The following is a 19,517-nucleotide window of genomic DNA, read 5'->3' on the forward strand; positions in this document are numbered from 1 at the left end:
ATTTTCTTAGGAATTAGCCATTCCGTTTTTTCTGTTGCTTTTCGCATTCTATTGATATATTTTACTGGCTCTTACTACTTAACCAGGATCCCTACTATTATTGGGGGGAGGGAATAAAAGATAAAGAGAGTGATTTGAGAGAGCCGGGGAACAATGAATAGAATGGATCGTTGGTTGACGGGTATGATGTAGATAATAATTAAGAAAAGTTAAATACAATCGCGGCAACCATTTTGTCGGGGAATATAATAAATAGCATCTTCTATTACAAAAGGCTTGCCTGCTATAAAGGCTGTCTTTAAGTTGTATTTGCATGGTTAAACTTTCCTTCCCCTTTCTCAGTAACCACCCCAACATAGTTATGGCTTATCTGTGTGCCTTGTAGCTTTGTTTAGGACCGGGTTTCGTATATCCAAAATATAATAGGTGAGATTGGATGACCTATCTACCTCTTACATCGCGATTTGAACCCGTTTTTGCGCTGTGTAACTAAGAAAGGATTTAATTAATAAATTTAATGAAATTACCTTTCTTAGCGCAATAATTTTAATTGAACTTAATCAACCCCAAGTGATTACTAATGTGATCTGAAGTCAGCAACGAGGCAGTATTAGAAACAAAACAATCATTTATTACAATATATAAAAACATATTACATAGGAAAATACACATATATAGCTCATTCTCACTCTTATAGCATTCATCTTCTTATTAAAGATTAGGAAATTATCATTATTTGATTTAAACCATTTTAGTATTATACCATGATTCCTTATAATTATATTTCTCTTACAAGGGTCATACCATTAATACAACAATCTATACTGTCCATAAACATATATATTTTCTATTTTTGCCCTTGTTGAATATCAACTGGGTACCATCGTCTTTTCACCCTTTTCTCCTCTGTTTAATATTTAAAACAGTTAATATTTCAGGCATTTAATATTTAAGACCTTTAATATTTTAAGTACATACATTAGAATATCAGACCTTTATGTTAACCAGTTAATATTCATGGTACCTATACTGTTGTACCGCGACATGTAATACAATTCATGTGTAACGTATATAAAACATTTAGAGAAATCAACTTAGAAAGGAATCATCTTTTAAAACTGCGTCACCGTAATATTCCATTTAAACTATCTCTCGTTCTCATACATACATGATGAAACATTTCCGCTTACCGTTTTCCTGTATCTTTCCCTCGTTTCGATCGAGATTCCTGCTTCTCAGCACGCTTCCCTCTGCTTGATTCTGTGGCTGGAAATTACTTAACTTCTTCAATATGATTTTCACTGGCACAATTCTTACTAGGTAAAGTTCACACTACAAACAGAAGTCGCGACTATTTTAATCTTCTAAGTCGAACTATTTTCCAATTCTTCTTATTAATACTATACTATCTGTTTCTCACTTAACAACAACAACGCCAACACTTTTTACTTCTTAATTCTTCTCAAATCTTTTCTCTTCACTCTCTAACTCTTCACTATTAACTCTTTTTCTCTCAATACACACTTCTTTAACCCCTATTTTTCTCTCAACACTTCACCCTCTATTTTTCTCTCCTTTGCTTTTATATGCAGGGTCAAGTCTTTTGGGTATCTTTCCATTGCTTGTCTCATTGGATGTTCTCATTCCAAGGCCAAAATCTTAGGTGGTCCAAGTACCGGGTCATGGTTGAGAAATCTGTTGACTCCTCTTCTGGACCATTCAACAACCAGCCAACTCTAAATACGTCATGGCTACTGACACTGGTGTTACTTTTCTGACCATTTTTGGACAAGCGAGATTGTTATTCAATATCACCATCATTCGGAAACAGCTCAAGGTATTTTGTTGTTTATGTGGGGAAGGAACTGTTCTTCCCCTGCTATAGCATCTTCCCATACTTGCCAAACGCTCGTGTGTTTATACGAGAAGACACTTTTCCCTTGACATCTTGTGACCTTACAACGGAAGTTCTTAAAGCTGAAATGTACTGTATATAATTTTCTCCTAAGCAAGGTTACGAGTGGGCTGGGTCTTTAGAGGATATTTAATATTTTAGTTCTAATTTCGAATAATATTTATTTAATTTTACTGATTTCCGTCCTTGCTGATGGTATTACAATTCTATGCATTTCAATACAATCAAAATATACATCAGCAACTAGGGCAATCAGACTAATAGTTAATTTATCCATTACCGAATATTTAATTTATTCGAAAAGAGAAAGGTGGGATTCATACCACTCGTAACACTATTAGGGTCGGGAATTTACACTCCCGGTTAATCCGATATAATATCGATAAATTGCTTTTCCTTTTCTGTTTCACTTTTATCTATCCTCTTGCCTTAATTTTTCATATCTCATGAACTATTAGAGTAATTCGAGGGGGAGTGAGGTACTATTGCTTTAACTACTCTGCTTTCCGTTCACCTTTAGTTAGCTAAATTAGCCATTTTTCTGCAAATTGTTCAGCAAATATTAATAATTTCTCAGTTGTGCTTATAATGTTGCAGCTATCGGTTGGGCTAAATATCATCCAGCCTGTATTCTTACAAATTTTGGTTAGACATTCCCCTTTTTGGACGGCTAGATTTATACTGATTTATAGTTTCACTATAACCTAATTTTAAATTAGTTGAATTATCCATTATTATGGATATTGGATTTGGTATACAGGCAGATGATAACAGAAACCGATGGCTCAGTCTAACATGGGTTTCTATTTTGTAGGGGTTTAGCCCTCGACAAAGTCTCTTGCAAAATGGGTTCCCATGTAAGGCTTATTAAGTTAATTAACCTAATATTTTATATTTTTCATGTAATTTTTCATGTATACTGGAGGTACGGTTGGCCAGTGGTTACATCGATTTTCAAACTATGGAGGTACTTACATTACACTATAACTTATATAATTTGGACATACCTAACGTCCGATGTAATGTTCTATCGTTTGATGGCATTAATCGGTTAGTTCTATATGTAACACTTAATAATTTTATATATTTGTAACACTTAATAATTTTATATATATTTTACAATTTAACTCTGGAATATTTGGATTATATATATATATATATATAACAACTTAATCGTAACAAATAATTAATACATAACTATAGTGGTACACGTGATACAGAAGTTATATAAAGGGAACTCGTAGAAAACACTAGATACCGAAAAAATAAATATAGCGTTATAACTGGTTTGGGATATAACTTAAAGATTTAATTTTGTTTTGAAATTTTATTGAATTAAATCGGAATCATGACTCAGACCAGAGCAGCAAAGCAAAAGGCTCAAACTAATGAGAGTGCTGTGTTTCAGGGGAGAACTGGGGGGGGGGGGGCAGTTGCCCTCTGAATCACAGTCTTTTAAAATGCACTGTTTGCTTGATGTTTGCGGAGCAGTCGGGCACGGGACATGATACTGCCAAGGGGGATGTCTTTGTGTGTGCACGATGTAAGGAGTGCAAGGAAATCAGGCGACAGCTCAGCGTTGTTATGGGCCTTTATGAGCGCTTGAAGGACAGGGTGGATGCCCTCGAAGGAAATAAATTCAGGGGCCCATCAAGCTCTCGGCCACCCACATCAACGCCAGAGCTTGCACTTGGTCATCAAGCAACACAGAGGCAGCCCCCTAGGCATAATGCGCTGGTCCCACAGGAACTAGTAGTTGGTGACTATTGTCAGGGAAGAGGGGAACATGCTTTGTAAAAAGGACAGGTGGAATAGGACAAGGGCATGTCTGCCAGGGGCAAAGGTTGATGACGTTGTAGAGCGGATATCATCTTTTAAGGGCACAAAAGGTGATGTAGTTGTACATGTTGGCACTAATGATATTAAGAGTAGGAGACCGGCGGAATTACTTAACAAGTACAGGTCACTGTTGAAAAAAAAGCAGTGAATTAGGGTTGAATTTGAAAGTGTCTGCAATTCTGCCCAGACATGATAGGAGGGAGTATATGATGAGAGCCTTGTCAATCAATTCGGCCCTGGAGGGATTGTGCAAGGCTCAAGGGGTAGAATTTTTTTCAGCCTGGACTGTACTTGTTAACAGGAAAGATTGCTTCTACAGGGATGGGATACACTTAAATAGAAAGGGTGCAAGAATTTTTGCTGATGCTGTCGAGGCAGAGTTAGGTGGGTCGGAAAACTGCTAGTTGGGGGGGATACAAGGACTAATAGATTAACAGTAGCCACTGGCAGAGGTGAAATTGATTCTTGCACTGCTTCTATTGAAATGAGCAGAAGCCTGAAACACAAGATGCAGGATATTTCAGAGACTGCTGCGAGTCATTGCGGTACAAGTAAACACATGGGTTGTGTTAGGGTAGCCAAGAATAGAAACAGGTGCATGTATACCTGCGTGTACACCAATGCTAGGAGTTTGGTAAATAAATTTGATGAATTTGAGGTATTGCTCAAAACATCAAAGGCAGATATTGTTGGGATATCAGAGACGTGGTGTCACACAGATATAAGGAATGCGGAACTGAAATTTGGGGGATACAATGTGTATAGAAAGGATAGACAGGGGAGGAGGGGTTATGCTATTAGTTAAGAAACACATAAAGTCCAAGGAAGTGAAGCCAGTCGACATCGATGGACAGGGCAGTGTCGAGTCAGCTTGGTGTGACATAAGCATAGGGAAATCAAAATTGAGAGTAGGAGTGTGCTATAGGCCTAATGACTCTGATGAGTATAATAAGATATTGTACAGGGAAATAAAGTGGGCCAGTAAATCAGAGAGTCTTATAATGGGGGATTTTAATTTCCCAGATATTGACTGGAATTTGTGGGTTGGTCACTCGCACATTAGCAAGGCTTTTGTGGATTTATTGGATGATTGTTTTCTACATCAGCATGTTCCTGAGGCAACAAGAGGGAGCAATACTCTTGATCTGATTATCAGTAGTAATTCTTCATGCATTAAGAATCTGCAGATAAATGAACCACTAGATGGCAGTGATCACAGTGTGTTGAAGTGGGATTTACTCAAGGGGGTAACTACCATCAGAGGTAAAGGGAAGGGTTTTTGTTTTCGTAAAGGCCACTATGATGGTCCGAGACAGTATTTAAATTCTATACAGTGGGACCAACTGATGATGTTACCAACAGCAAACTCAAAATGGGAAGCATTCAAGGAACTAATCTTGGAGGCTACCAGGCTTTACATACCAACTAAGAAATATTGTTAAAGGTTTAGGCCTAAATGATTGTCAGATGAACTAATGAGACATGTGGCAGAGAAGAAAAATGCATGGGATACATACAAATTAATGGGTGACATGGAAGCCTATGATAGATATAAGTTGGTCTGTAACCAAGTCACAAAGGAGATTAGGCAGGCAAAGGCAGACTACAAAAAATCCTTGGCAAAGGATGCAAAGAAAAACAGAAAAGAGTTCTTTACCTATTTAAACTCAAGAAGGAAAGGGATGAATCAGATTGGTCCACTGGATAGTGATGGTTCAACAGTTGAGGATCCTGCTCAGGTGGCTAACAACCTAAACGAGTATTTTGCATCTACATTCACACATGAGGAGTTATTCAGGAAGGAGAATGATGTAAGTAAAGTAAACATTGGCAGTGAGCTGGATGATTTTGTAATAACAGAGGAAAGTGGAGGAGAGATTGTTGAGGATAAACATAAAAAAGGCACCTGGGGTGGATGGGATCTATCCAGTTATATTAAAGGAGGCAGCAAAGGAAGTAAGCAAACCCCTAGCCATAATTATGAGAGCTTCTTTGGACTCAGGGGAGGTACCCATAGACTGGAGATGTGCAAATGTAACCCCAATTCACAAAGGAGGATTAAAGGCTGACACAAGTAATTATAGACCTGTTAGTTTAACTTCTGTTCCAGGTAAATTAATGGAGGCACTGGTTAAAGAAGCACTGCAGGATCATCTAGACAAGAATTCAGTTATAGCTCAGACGCAGCATGGTTTTGTTAAGGGCAGGTCTTGCCTGACCAATTTGAATTAATACTATGATGCAGTCACAAAAGAACTGGATGCAGGGAATAACTTTGATGTTATATATTTGGATCTTAGAAAGGCTTTTGATACTGTTGCACATGGAAGACTGCTGCACAAATTGGAGCAGTGTGGCACTGGAGGCAAATTACTGCTATGGATAAGGGGATGGTTGAGTGGCAGAAGACAGAGAGTGGTAATCAATGGACACTGCTCAACGTGGACTAATGTTATTAGTGGAGTTCCTCAGGGTTCAGTGTTGTTTTCGGTGTTTATGAATGATATTGATGATGGGACATCAAGTTTAATGTCCAAGTTTGCAGATGATACAAAGGTTGGCAGGGTTGTTAAGGACACCACTGACGCTATGCTGCTGCAACAGGATCTGGAAAGGTTGAACAGATGGGCTGAGAGGTGGCAAATGAAGTTTAACATTGACAAATGTAAAGTACTACATATGGGAAACAGTAACCCCCGAGCAACGTATCAACTCTGCGGTACTACACTGACAGTGGTGGAGAATGAAAAGGACCTGGGGGTAATTGTGCAGGCAGATATGAAGTTCTCTGAGCAGTGCAGACGAGCTGCAAGAGTAGCTCATGGTGTCTTGTTAATGATATACAGGAATTTTTCTAGCAGGGATAAGGAGGTGATTATTCCCTTGTATAAGGCAATGGTTAGGCCACATCTTGAGTACTGTATACAGGTCTGGAGGCCTCATTTTAAGAAGGATGTAGAGCTGCTGGAACGGGTACAGAGAAGGGCAACAAGATTAGTGTTTGTTTGTTTGTTGTTTGTTATTTGGATTTTAGGAGCATTAGCAACTAAGGCCATATTGCTCCAGGGATATGCGGTGGTCATTCCCTGACCTTTCCGCATCCTCCGTATTTGGTGGTCACGGGCTCGAACCCCGGTCTAATCAAGAAGTGTGTTCTACGCACTGCTGCTCCTGCCCACCTGGCTACGGAGGCGCCACACACAAGATTAGTGAATGGAACAAAGGGTTGCTCTTACGAAGAAAGGCTTAAGTGTTGCAAATTACAGAGTCTGGAGACTAGGCACCGGCGAGGTGATCTGATAGAGGTGTATAAGGCTTTGAATGGTTTGAGCATGCTCAATGCCAATGGGATTCTTCATCTTGCTCAGAATAATCAGCTTAGAGGGCATAAATTCAAATTGAGGAAGGACGGATATCGGATAGATGTGCGGAAATTTGCCTTTGGCCAGCGGGTGGTTGGTTGGTGGAACCGACTTCCGTCACTTGTTGTTGAAGTTGATACCCTAAACAAATTTAAGGCTCAACTGGACAGGTATTTCGAGCAAACGGAGGGGTGAAATGGGAGTGTTTTTTTTTTTTTTTTTTTTTTTTTTTTTGGCTGATGCTGAATAAGCTTGCTTTCTTGCATCATATGCCTCTACTAATGCTAATGCTACATGCATTATAAATTTACTGGATAGTGTTCTTCCCCAGAATCTATCAAATGGGTGCACCGTGTGGCAAATTTAACCGACCGCCTGGTTAAAATTTAAGCAATTCTTGCGTTACCGTACAGTACTGCTCACTGATCTGTAATTAGCATGCCCACATTCACACAATTCTTTCACATCTGCTCCTTAACTTGCAATTTCTGAGCATCATGTAAAACCAAAGCAATTTATAGTAGAATGTCATGTGAGCTAGTCAAATGGTTAGGTTGACAAGTGAATACCACTGACTTGGCAGACCACTCTGCAAGAACATGCTACTGACGTTTCCAATGCATTGTTCATTTTTGTCTGCCTCAATTTCACCATTTTGGAAGGAATCCTACATAGAAGGAAAATTAAAAGCAAGTCACGTATTTCACTTGATAAAAACAGTGAAATAAATCACTTGCCTACAACAATGAAGCTGTTATAATAAAACTATTAGCTTTGTTGTTTTCTTTAGTTCATTTTTGTCAAATTAATTGTGAATAATGAAATTGGGGGGGGGGGGGGAAGAATCCTCTCTATGTAAGGTACAGGTTAAGTTAATAATAAGCAGGATGCAGTTTTGTTGTTAATTACCAGGAGTTCAACAATCCAATTAAACTACAACTTACCCATTTCCTATGTATCATTAAATTGATGAATTCTGCATCAGTGAGCTCATCAAAGGAATGAATACTTATAGTGGGTATTACTATTACTCCTGTTTCTGCATGAACTAACACAAATAAATATCAAACAGAATTTAATTTTTTTTTTTACCTTTTCCATTGAAGTTTCTTAGAAGTTATATCTTTATTTTCATTATTTCTCTGAGTTTTCCTCCTCCTCTTGGTCTTAATAGCTGACATATCGAAAGATGACAGTGGCCTTTGTTTTTGGAAAGTTCTCGATTCACATCTACGGTGGCTATTCCATGATTTTATACTTTCATCTTCACTCAAAGAATATGTCAACAGATCATCATCCTTTCCCACAGAATGGGAAGAAAATGAACTAGGACTCTCTGCCAAGTCTTCAGTAACGTAATTTATTTCAGTTGCAGAATAAGATTTATTTCTGTTAAGAGGAGTTTCCACGTGTTTAGCTGAACCTTGAATATCAGTGAGATCGTTTTTGTAGAATTCTAGAGAAAAACAAAATGTTGATGATAATGTGAAGTATACACGTTCATAAATATGTGAAAATACAGTGTGACCTTGATAAAACATGTATGTCAGGCAACAACTTTAATACCCCCATTATAATTGAGGCATGTTATAACCCATAAAATTTTTTACCATTTTTTTTCTCAGTTTTTTAATATAAATACACTTTACTTAGAAAATAAATACTTTATTTACTAATGTTTTATGAGTACACAGACTAAAAGACAAAGTATTAAAAGTTATATCAGTCCCTTTACATTCTGATACTGTTGTTATTTGTTATTTGGTTTTTAGGAGCATTAGCAACTAAGGCCATGTTGCTCCGGGATATGCGGTGGTCATTCCATGACCTTTCCGCATCCTCCGTATTTGGTGGTGACGGGATCGAACCCCGGTCTAATCAAGAAGCGTGTGCTTTGCACTGCTGCTCCTTCCCACCTGGCTACGGAGGCGCCACATTCTGATACACAATGCCATTTATGGACTTACATTTCGTGCATCTGTTCTGAAATAATCATGTAATTTAGTTTGCCAGAACTGATGACAGCATTTTTTCAGTACATAATTCTTAATAATAGTCAGATACAATAAATGAAAATGTTCACTATCACTCTAACATTCTAACCATGCCATCACCTCAATTATGTTTTCAAGCACTTTTTTAATTTCTGGTGCCTTTTCCTTACCCTAGTCATCCACACTGGCCTTGTCTGTCGATTGTCTTCCTGCTGTTCACAGTGGCTGTGATTTCTGCTTGCTCAAGTAATGCACAACTGGGGCTTCGGCATCCACCTAAATCCAAGCATCCGGTTATTTGCTCCAAGCCTGCCACCCAGTACGTTACAAGACTTTGTTACTTGTTCTGAAAATGCTGCTAATTCAAAATTATTATTAGTGATCTCATCTTTCCTAACAGATTGGAAAAGATGACATCACTTCGAGCAATTTTAAATTGCTGCTGGGCTTACTTTCTTCAACAGTAATCTAATATCGTATGCAAGGTCTTTTAGTGTTAACATTTTCAGAAATTCTAGAACATGAATTTCTGAGTTCTCAACACCAAGTAGCTCACCACAATAGTAGGCTTTGAAGATCTGAATAATGCCCTGATCCATGGGCTGAATTAGTGCAGTTGTATTCCTTGGTAGAAACACAACTCTGATCTTGCCATCTTTCAATATCAGGACATCAGTCAAAGGATGAGTTGGGCAGTAATCTAATTGAAACAAAGCCTTTTCTCTAAGTTTTGTGGAAAGCAAGTAGAGTCTTGCCGATGGTACAAACTCACTTTCAAACCATGAAGCAAACATATCACTCATCATCCAAGCATTGGAGCTATAATTCATAGGTAGAGATTTCGTGTTGATGTGTTTAAAACACTGGGAACTTCAACTTTTACCAATGCACAATGGCTTTAGTATCCAGTTACTTGCTTGTCGGGGAGTTTATAGTACATCACTGTTTCTTCACAGCTGTACAACTGTTCATCTGTAAATTCACCATCTTGAATCAGATTACACTACCCGACAATTTTTTTTTCATCATACCTCTGGAATGAAAGTTGGCTATTCAGAACAAAATTTAATGTCCTGATTATGAAAATATCAATCTTTTACTTCTGTCACGTCTACATCATGTATACAATATCAGCATACATGGTTGTAATTATTACACACAATATATGTTAGACATGTTTCCCACTCAATGATTTCCTTTTATACTCCAGATTGCTTTCCTGTTTAAGGAACCAACAGTAATCTTCCATCATGGCAGAGTCCCAGAGACCTTGGTATTGTTTTTCCATTGCAGATACGTCCTGGTGGAACCACTCTCCTTATTCATCACTGATATCTGCTAAGTTTTCAGGAAAGAAATCCAGATGGGAATGAAGGAAATGCATTTTCAATGACATTTGGGACCCATGTTCTTGTAACATTTCCGCAAGTTTGTCACCAGCTGCTCATAGTTCTCTTCTTTTCTCTTTCCGAGGAATCCATGTACCACAACCTTGAAAGATCTCCATCAGCCAGTTAAACGTCATTCAGGTTTCTTTGAAATTCTTCATCTTTTAGGAGTTTTCTTATTTGAGGACCTATGAAAATTCCTTCCTTCAGCTTTGCATGAGATAAATTTGGAAACATTTTCAGTAAATATGCAAATCTGCTTTCTTTATCCAGTGCCTTACCGAAATTCTTAATCAGTCCAAGCTTGATGTGTAAAGGGGAAAGAAAAACCTTTTGTGGATCAACCAATGAAACATACTTTAGATTGCTTTTGCTGGAAATATATTCATCTCTCTTGTCCTAGTGCTGTACGATGCATTGTTTGGCTGTTGCATGACTATCCCACAAACACAGGAAACAACAGTATTTAGTGAAACCATCTTGCAACCCAACAAGCATTCCAGTCACTTTGAGATCACCACAAATATTCCAACCATAGTTGTTGTAACGTATAGCAGCAAGAATCTGGGACATACTATTGTAAGTTTCTTTCAGGCCAACAGCATGAACAAGAGGAATTGATGGTAAAGTATTTCCATTATGAAGCAATGCTGCTTTCAAACTTAACTTTGTCGCATCAATGAACAAATGCCATTCAGAGGTATTGTGATCAATGTTCAGTTCATACATAAGACCAATGACGTCTTTGCAAACACACATGTTGTTTTCCATTGCAAAATATCTTGAAAACTTCATTTCACTTACAGTATATTGTAATGTTTATACCTTTGGTGAGTAAGTTCCACTGTTGTAGTCTGGATCCGAGTAAATCAGCCTTCTCTTTGGGTAAGCCCAAAGTGTCTGATGAAGTTGCTTAATTCTTCTTGTTCGATGTAGTTTGGGGCCTTTTCTTTTTCTGGCTCATAGTCCAAATCATGTGAAGTACATGGTTCCGTGACATCTGGTAAAACAATTTCTTCTGTACCTTCATCACTACTTCCCATACCCCAAGATTTTGGTGGCACAGGTACTGGCAGTTCTTTACCGTGTGACACTGGCTTAATTGCTGATGGGATATTTGGATATTTGATGCAGTGCTTGCTCTTTTTGTAAATACCTTTTATTTTTGTCATGCAGAAATAGCAGTCATCGAAATGATTCTTGGGCTTGCGCCACACCATAGAGACGGCAAAAGGTAATGCTCTCAGCTTGCCATATAACCAGTGGTGGACTGTCAGGGTGTCAGCTTGCCCAATGGCAAGTGGGCCCCCTTGCAATAACATTAGACAATATGTTAAAAATGTTAATGACCCTTTAGTAGCTTGAAAATATAATAGTTGTGGGTGGGGCCCCCTTTGTCTCCTGGCAACCAATATTTTTAGACCCAGTCCGCCACTGCATATAACCACAGCCTTAAGTTTGTTGTACAAAAGATATACAACAGATATGTGGAGCCCAATTTTTTTCTTGATCACCGATCTTGCAGCCAAAGTACAATGAATACGCAACTTTTGTGACATTGTATGTTTTCTTCCTCTGAGTTTTGGGGTTAAGTGTCCACAAACACAGCAGAAGTTTTCTGGGTGATTGACACAAGTTCTGTGCTTTATCTTCTCCATTTTAACAATGCATTAACCTAAAAACAGTAAAAGCAATTGGTAAATTTGAACAGAAGGTGAATTCTTGTAGCATAGTTAATCATATACTATATATTGAGCAGTTGAATGGTGTAATAAAATTAATAAAAATACTAACTTGTCTGGAAAAGTGCATCAAAATCAAAATATACTATATTGCAAGAACAGTAATGATGTACTTGCTTAACTTTTAGCCCAATAACCAAAAGTTAATAAGTTTAAAAATTGTATTTCAAACAGTAATGATATCTTTGTACAGAATCCAGTTATCTATCTATATCTTAAAACTGAGACGTGATAGGAAATTTTTATGATTGATTTTAAATTCTATACAAAAAACTTGACCAGAAATAACCAGTGATTTGCTGGAGGTAAAAATCATGTTGGGTAGTGTTATCAGATTACACAGAAATTCAGGAAATGCTTCTGCTGCTGCTGTAATGTCACCAAATGCAGATTTGCCTACAAGGCTAACCTGGGATGTGTCATCATCTCCACCAAGTAGCTTATGAAATTTAAGTGCCTGTGCATTCAAAATTACCCTATTTATAGGTACTCCTGAACCACACTTCGGTAGAAACCCCTTGTATAAGCAATGATCCACATCACTGTTTTCACAAAGTATAGTTTTCTTTGGAGTCTACAAATGAATACATTTTTGTTTCCTCTTTCATCCAACTGCAGATTGTTCCTTCTGGAATTCCACACTCATGAAATATACTGCATTTTGTTTCACCACTCTTAACTCTTTCAACTTTTCTTCAACTGTATAATTTTTTTCTTTTGGTGGCCATTAGGACTTCAGTAAGACTGAAGTCCTACTGATTTACTAATTTTTGTCATGTATTTATTTCTGATGCCCTAGAATTTACAGTGTTTTGAGAAGACTAAAAATCAAAACCAAACTGTCTAGCCTATCATAGTGCTGAAGTGAAGTCGTGATTTCTCCATAAATCACTTGTCAGCTTGTGTATATTTTTGTCTAGTTTAACCCTCAAGTTTTTGCTACCTTACATGTAACTTCTAGTCAAAGAAAGGATGTCATGTGTTGTTGCTTATAGAAATTTACTTTGTAACTAATGTAATGGCACTTGACAAATGATAGCTGTATTTCCCTCCAAAAGTAGCTGTTTGTAATTAGCATTCCACTGATATCTTTTTTTATTGCAAGTCTAGCTGAGGGGAAAAGCTGGGTGTCTACAGTGTCTGACAAGTCCTATTGTTTACAAAAATTACTCTGCAACTGAATACTGAATATATCAAAGCAAACATACTGCCAATTTTTAGCTAATTTCATCCCTTGGAAATACAGTAGTACAGTACAGTAGATACAAATACATACAGTATTCACTTTTTCCAGTTTCCAATATGAAATTTCTAGTTCTTTGAACACACTACTTTTTTTTTCATATTTTGTTTTGGGGAACATGACCATACCTGCGGTATATTCAAAACTGCGGTATGAAGAGGCATGTTATATCGAGGTTACACTGTATTAAATAGGAAAAGAAAGAAAGACAGGTTCAATATCCTTTCAGCTATTTTAATTTCTGAAATTGCTACATAATTAACCCTAAATTGAGTGTGCTTGGTTGATGAGGCCCCAGACAATATTTCAGAAATTCAGGCTTCACTACTCTGTTCACTACACAGATGAAACTCCAAATAGCTGTTTTTGAAAATGTTTTCTTTGATTTCTCCAAGGAAAATTCCAGCAATCTCTGTTAATTATCACACTAGGAAAAATCCATGAATTAAATTAAACTTAATTATATGTACATGTTGAGTGGAATCTGTTGAGTATATTTATTAATAACAAGCTGGCTTTACTGATATGTCATTTCCTCCAATTGGTAATGCTTTCTGCCTTTGTGACATTGAAGCATTGCATGGAATCAAACTGTTGATGTACGAAATTCATGTTTCATGCAGCAGGCACTCCTGTTATTGGCAGGCTGGTGTCCAAATATATGCATTTGTTGAAGCATGCAGGTTTTTGACTTTGCATTTTGCTTGCTGACTGGTCTAAAGGAAGATTTAATTTCGAAAGTTAATTTAAAATATGTTTTTAATATAAAAATGGATTTTTCACAGCTGTGTTCAGAAAAGATATCAAAACAGTGAAGAATTTTGAATTTTTTTTTAATGATTTTTGAAATTCTTGAGTGCGCAGAGAAAGATCACTCCTTCACATGACTACCGATGGGTTAAGCAGCTGCTTGCTGGGTGTATAAAAGTCCATTCTTTTATGCTATTTCTTTAAAAGAATGAAACAGAATTAAGCACTTTTTGTGTTTGGGATTTTCATTACAAAAAAAAACTTGTTTTAATTATATCTCATATATTGTGGTCACCTTTACAAGGAGATACCAGGTATTGCACTACTTTGAATAAGTAACGCTTCTCCAGTAAAGAAAACTACTGTTACTTATTCTCAGTGGGCATCACCAACCAACGGTACCGTTTCAAGGCCTATCATCGGTGGGTAGGAAGGTACCCTGGTAATGCAAACATGCCATCACAGTTGTGCAGTTAATTCAACAATATGAGCGATGCAAAATGGTGAACAGAATAATACTGTATTTAAAGAATAAATGCACAAGGAACAATTCCATAGGTTTAAATTAATTATTAAGAAACACCACAGTTAACCCACAAAATTAAACTACGTATGTAGTATAAAGGTATTGTTTTAATTATATCTCATATTGTGGTTACCTTCACAACAAGATACCAGGTATTGCGCTACTTCAAATAAGTAATGCTTCACTAACAGAGAAGACTACTGTTACTTATTCTCAATGGGCACCACTGCCCAGACAGCACCATTTCAAGGCTTGTTGGCCTATCAATGATATTATATAGTCAATTTAAACCCATATGGAATTATGCTTTGTGCATTTAGTCTTTAAATTACAAAAAAAAAAAAAAAAAAAATTATCTATTTAGTATTAATATTTCCTTAATTTTCTGCTCATGACGAGCTCTGTACATATTGCATGCAGGGTTTGAAATGTAAAATTTTCTAAAATGAAATACTCATCTTTTTTTTTTTTTTTTTTTAATGAAAACTCCAAACACAAAACATAAGAACCTACAGTACTTAGTACTATACATGAGTTGAAGGCTGAGAAGATAGAAGATACTTGGGCGAAGGTAAAGAAAGCCAACACGAGAAACGTCGGATAACTTACGTGGAAAATTAGTTTCCCGATATGGCACTCTAGCACTGCTTGCTCAGTAAACAGACGGTAGGTGTTATAGGTCTGGAGCAAAGTCGAGAATGATATATTGATTGACAGATAGGCATGGCAAACAGTGTGCTGATTGGTGCGCGAAGACAATACATGGTAACATTGGTTTAGTATCACTTTAGTAGCACTCAGCACTAATGGTAACTTGCCTTAATAAACGCTTTCCATAATGGTGAATAAAAGGTCACTTGAATCCCATGGGAGCTTGAACCCCTCCAGAAGTGGAGGGGGCAACCAAACCTTTTTTCTTTAGAATCATGGGTGGACTAGTGCATAAATTGTTTATTAACAAAATATTATTTTTTTATTACTGTACTTTTATTTTTAAAGACACTCGTGCGGATACACACGTATCATAATGTCAATAGCTATTCACTATATATATATATATAATAACATCAATAGTTATTCACTATATATATATATAAAAAGAATCTTTCTTTCTTTTCCTATTATTTCCTAACCTACCATTTAAGGTCAGGTTATGAAATATAACGAAAAATAAAGAAACCTTTTCCTTTTTCGTAACCAAACCTAAATCAACAATATAGTAAAAACACTCATGAACTCCAAAAATCTGCTTTTAATAATGAGAAAAAACTTAATGAAGAACATAAAAATGGACAGAATGAAACTTTTATTATTTAGTTTTCATCAAAAAATCAACCAATGTTTTATTTTCCTTCCAAATTTCTTCCATCTTTTAAAAGATTCATTGCTACTATTACCTGTTTACCGTTCATCACAAAACTATTATGCACTGTTCTTTACTCATAAATACACATCATAATGCCAACCAATGACTACACAGTAGCTTGTCGTCTGTCACACCCACCACCAATCATTTGCTATGCCTACCTGTCAATCAATATATCCTTCTTGATTTCGGCTCCAGACCAATAACACCTACCGTATGTTTACCAAGCAAGCAGCGCTAGAGTTAGGTGTCGGAAAACTAATTTTCCACTTAAGTTATCTGACGTTTGTTGTCGTTCTCATGTTGGCTTTCTTTACCTTAGCCGATACTTGCTGATATTAGACTTGAATTTCCATAGATTATAATTTTTGGGATATACACGTGGAGAAAGGCCGCTTCAGAATACAGAAGTAGAAGGGATAAATGTGGAAGAGGAAACATTGGCTTAATGAGTTTGGTGTGGGACAGTGAATGGATGTTGACTGCTTGCAGCAAGTGTTTGGATTCGTTTGGAAGAGAGTGGGGGATTTACAGATACCAATTCAAAACAGCGACCATGGAAGTATCTATAGAAAAGGAATGCAGTCAGAAACTGAATGCCTATGAGAGAGTGCGTGTGGAGAGACTTCTTTGTAAGAAATGAATAATTAATTAACCCGACCACCCTCATTTTAATGGAATCCAAAAGCTTTTTTTGGGGGACGCTGCACCAAAGTGGTGGCAATATTTTGTGGTAAAGAAGATTTGAGATCTATACAGATTGAGTAATTGTTTAAAAGAACAGTAAAAGCAGAAGAAAAAAAAAGAAAACACTATTTTTTGATGCAGAGGAAGCATTATTTTGTTTGTGATGTGCTTATTATTATTATTATTAGCCAAATGGTGCAAGGAAGCTTGAGGCTTATGCTGCACCAGCCAAAAAAAATTTCTGAGTTACCCTGTGTGTGTAACTAAGAGAGAGAGAGAGAGAGAAATCACCAAGAAAGATGATATCCAGCTGAGGACCCTGGGTGTGCCAAGCCCATGCCAAGACAGAGAGAGATTAAAAGTCAGAATAACCCCTAATAGAGATATGTAAAAAAAAGTAACCTGCAGCCATTATCAACCCACTGCAGGATGGAAGCCTCCTCAACAATTCACGTTGAAGGTTGGTTTGGTTTTGGTTTTTTAGGAGCATTAGCAACTAAGGCCATATTGCTCCAGGATATGCGGTGGTCATTCCCTGACCTTTCCGCATCCTCCGTATTTGGTGGTGACAGGCTCGAACCCCGGTCTAATCAAGAAGCATGTGCTAAGCACTCCTGCTCCTTCCCATCTGGCTATGGAGGCACCTATGTTGAAGGAAATGGACCATAATCTGCCACGCTGGTCCAGTGCGGGCTGGCAGATCAACCATATTTAGCAGTCAGGGGCATGAACCCCGGTCTACTCAAAGAGCGTGTGCTATTGCATTCCCACTCCTGACCACTCGGCTACGGATTTGAAACCTTCCATCTGATCAATGATTGTGGATGTGGATTCTGCCCTTGTCGATCCACTGGTGATATTCTGGCTTTGTTACCCATCTATGGACAAATTCAATGGAAAGAATCGTCTATAAATCTAAGTGTCATCGATGAACACAGAAGCAATAGCCTCTTTTCTGCAAGAAATAACATAGGACTAGTTTTTAAAATATAGAGTTTTAAAAAAATTAAAAAACTGGAAAACAGCATTTAAGAAACTAGTGGCAGCCTTTCAAGAAGTTGAAGCTCTCTGTGGAGGACAAGGTATCTCAAACCGGAAGGGGTGGAATGTAGTGAGATACCATCAGCAGAAGTATGGATAAGATTTCCACTCAGTGTAAGATCATTAATATACAAGAGGAAGAGAGTGGGAGAAAGAACTGATCCTTGGAGAAAACCAGCATCAGTAAAGAAATTAGAAGACGGAGCATTCAGAGAGAAAATTCAATAGACAATTGCAAAAATTAGTTGACAGGCAATAAAATGGGAGCATGTTTAAAACACCACTATGCCAAATACGATCAAAAGCCTTGGAAATGTCAAGAGCAACTGCTTGAATTTCACCAAATATTTCCATAGAATTTGTCCAAACATGAGTGACAGAAGCTGATATATCACTAGTGGATCAACATCTACAGAATCCATATTGATGATCATTGATTAGATGGAAGGTTTAAAGATAGTTTAAGAGTTGGCATTTGATGGATTTCTCCATTACTTTTCAAAGAATTCAGGTAACTGCAATGGGACAATAGCTGGATAGGAGGGATTTGTCACCCTTTTAAGGAACTGGCTGGATATGAGCAAATTTTAAAGCAGAAGAAAAGACACCAGCTCAGAAGCAAGTTTTAAGAACAAGTTCAGAAATACCATCAGTATCTACAGTTTACTTGGCATCACGATTGTTCAGAATTATTCTACCATCCTACCGTGCAAAGGCCAAAGGAGGCATTGAATGGAGTGTACTGGGTATGGTAGGAGGTGATTTACCAAGGTCATCAATACAAGAGTTAGAAGTAAAGTAGGATGCTAGTTAGCCAGCTTTATCTTTATCTGAAGATGCAGAGAACCATTAGGCTTTAATAAAAGTGGGATCAAGAAGTTGTGGCTTTGGAAACAGACCAGAATGTTCAAATTACCATTTGGACAAGAAACAAGTTTCTACTCTTAGCCTGTTCAAAAATGAATTTGGATTGATTAATAACTGTTTTACAGTTATTACACAAACTTCAGTATAGATAGAAAATGAATCTTCAGATTTGAATACAAGCCAATTGGATACGCTACATTCTTATTTTGAACAGTCTTAGCATATTTATTAAAAAACCAAAATTTAAATAATGGGTAAGTTTTTAAAGTGGAATGCAGAATCTCTACAAGACTTTAAGCTACAGGAGATCAATTTCATTAACACAATCTGAGCAAACATTAGATCAGAAGATTTAAAACAACACTTCAACCAAAGAAAAGAAGAATAAAAATCATACAGATCATCCCATTTAGCATTTCTCTAATGCCAAACAACATGAGCTGGGAATGTCCATGAGAGAAAGGCACCAACAGAAAACAGCCCATCAACTTGTGATCTGAAGTGCCTAGCAGACCACTAACATTGACCATGTATGTTGAAAGATTTGCTGGTGGAAAAAAGATCAAGAGTGATTGATGTGTGGTTAGGACTGTAGTATTCTGGTAGGTAAATGAACAAGCTATGTGAAGTTATCGGTAATTGAAAAAGCCTTGGCATCTCAATCATCTGGGCCTGTGGCCTAAAAGGATAACTAGCTTTTAACTCTTGTTCTTCTGTGCAGGATAACTTTTTCAGCTGTTGCTCAAAAATCCAGGTGGTATGCAAGTCTAATTTTAACCAGTGTTGTTTAGCATCAG

At 37.2% G+C, this 19,517-nt stretch overlaps 1 protein-coding gene across 3 annotated transcripts in view; it reads right to left on the reverse strand.

The window, feature by feature from the left end:
* Positions 1-19,517, reverse strand: part of LOC150076035 (uncharacterized) — an 80,566-nt gene that overhangs the window by 53,867 nt on the left and 7,182 nt on the right. For all 3 annotated transcript variants that reach the window (XM_090387183.1, XM_090387182.1, XM_090387181.1), the window contains exon 3: positions 8,209-8,572. In XM_090387183.1, the coding sequence (XP_090243309.1) occupies positions 8,209-8,572 (364 nt within the window). The remainder of the gene's footprint in view (positions 1-8,208; positions 8,573-19,517) is intronic.

This window comes from Mastigoproctus giganteus, chromosome 13, assembly GCF_048544385.1.
Source record: "Mastigoproctus giganteus isolate SK-2022 chromosome 13, ASM4854438v1, whole genome shotgun sequence".
In the NCBI taxonomy this organism is placed as follows: Eukaryota; Metazoa; Arthropoda; class Arachnida; order Uropygi; family Thelyphonidae; genus Mastigoproctus; species Mastigoproctus giganteus.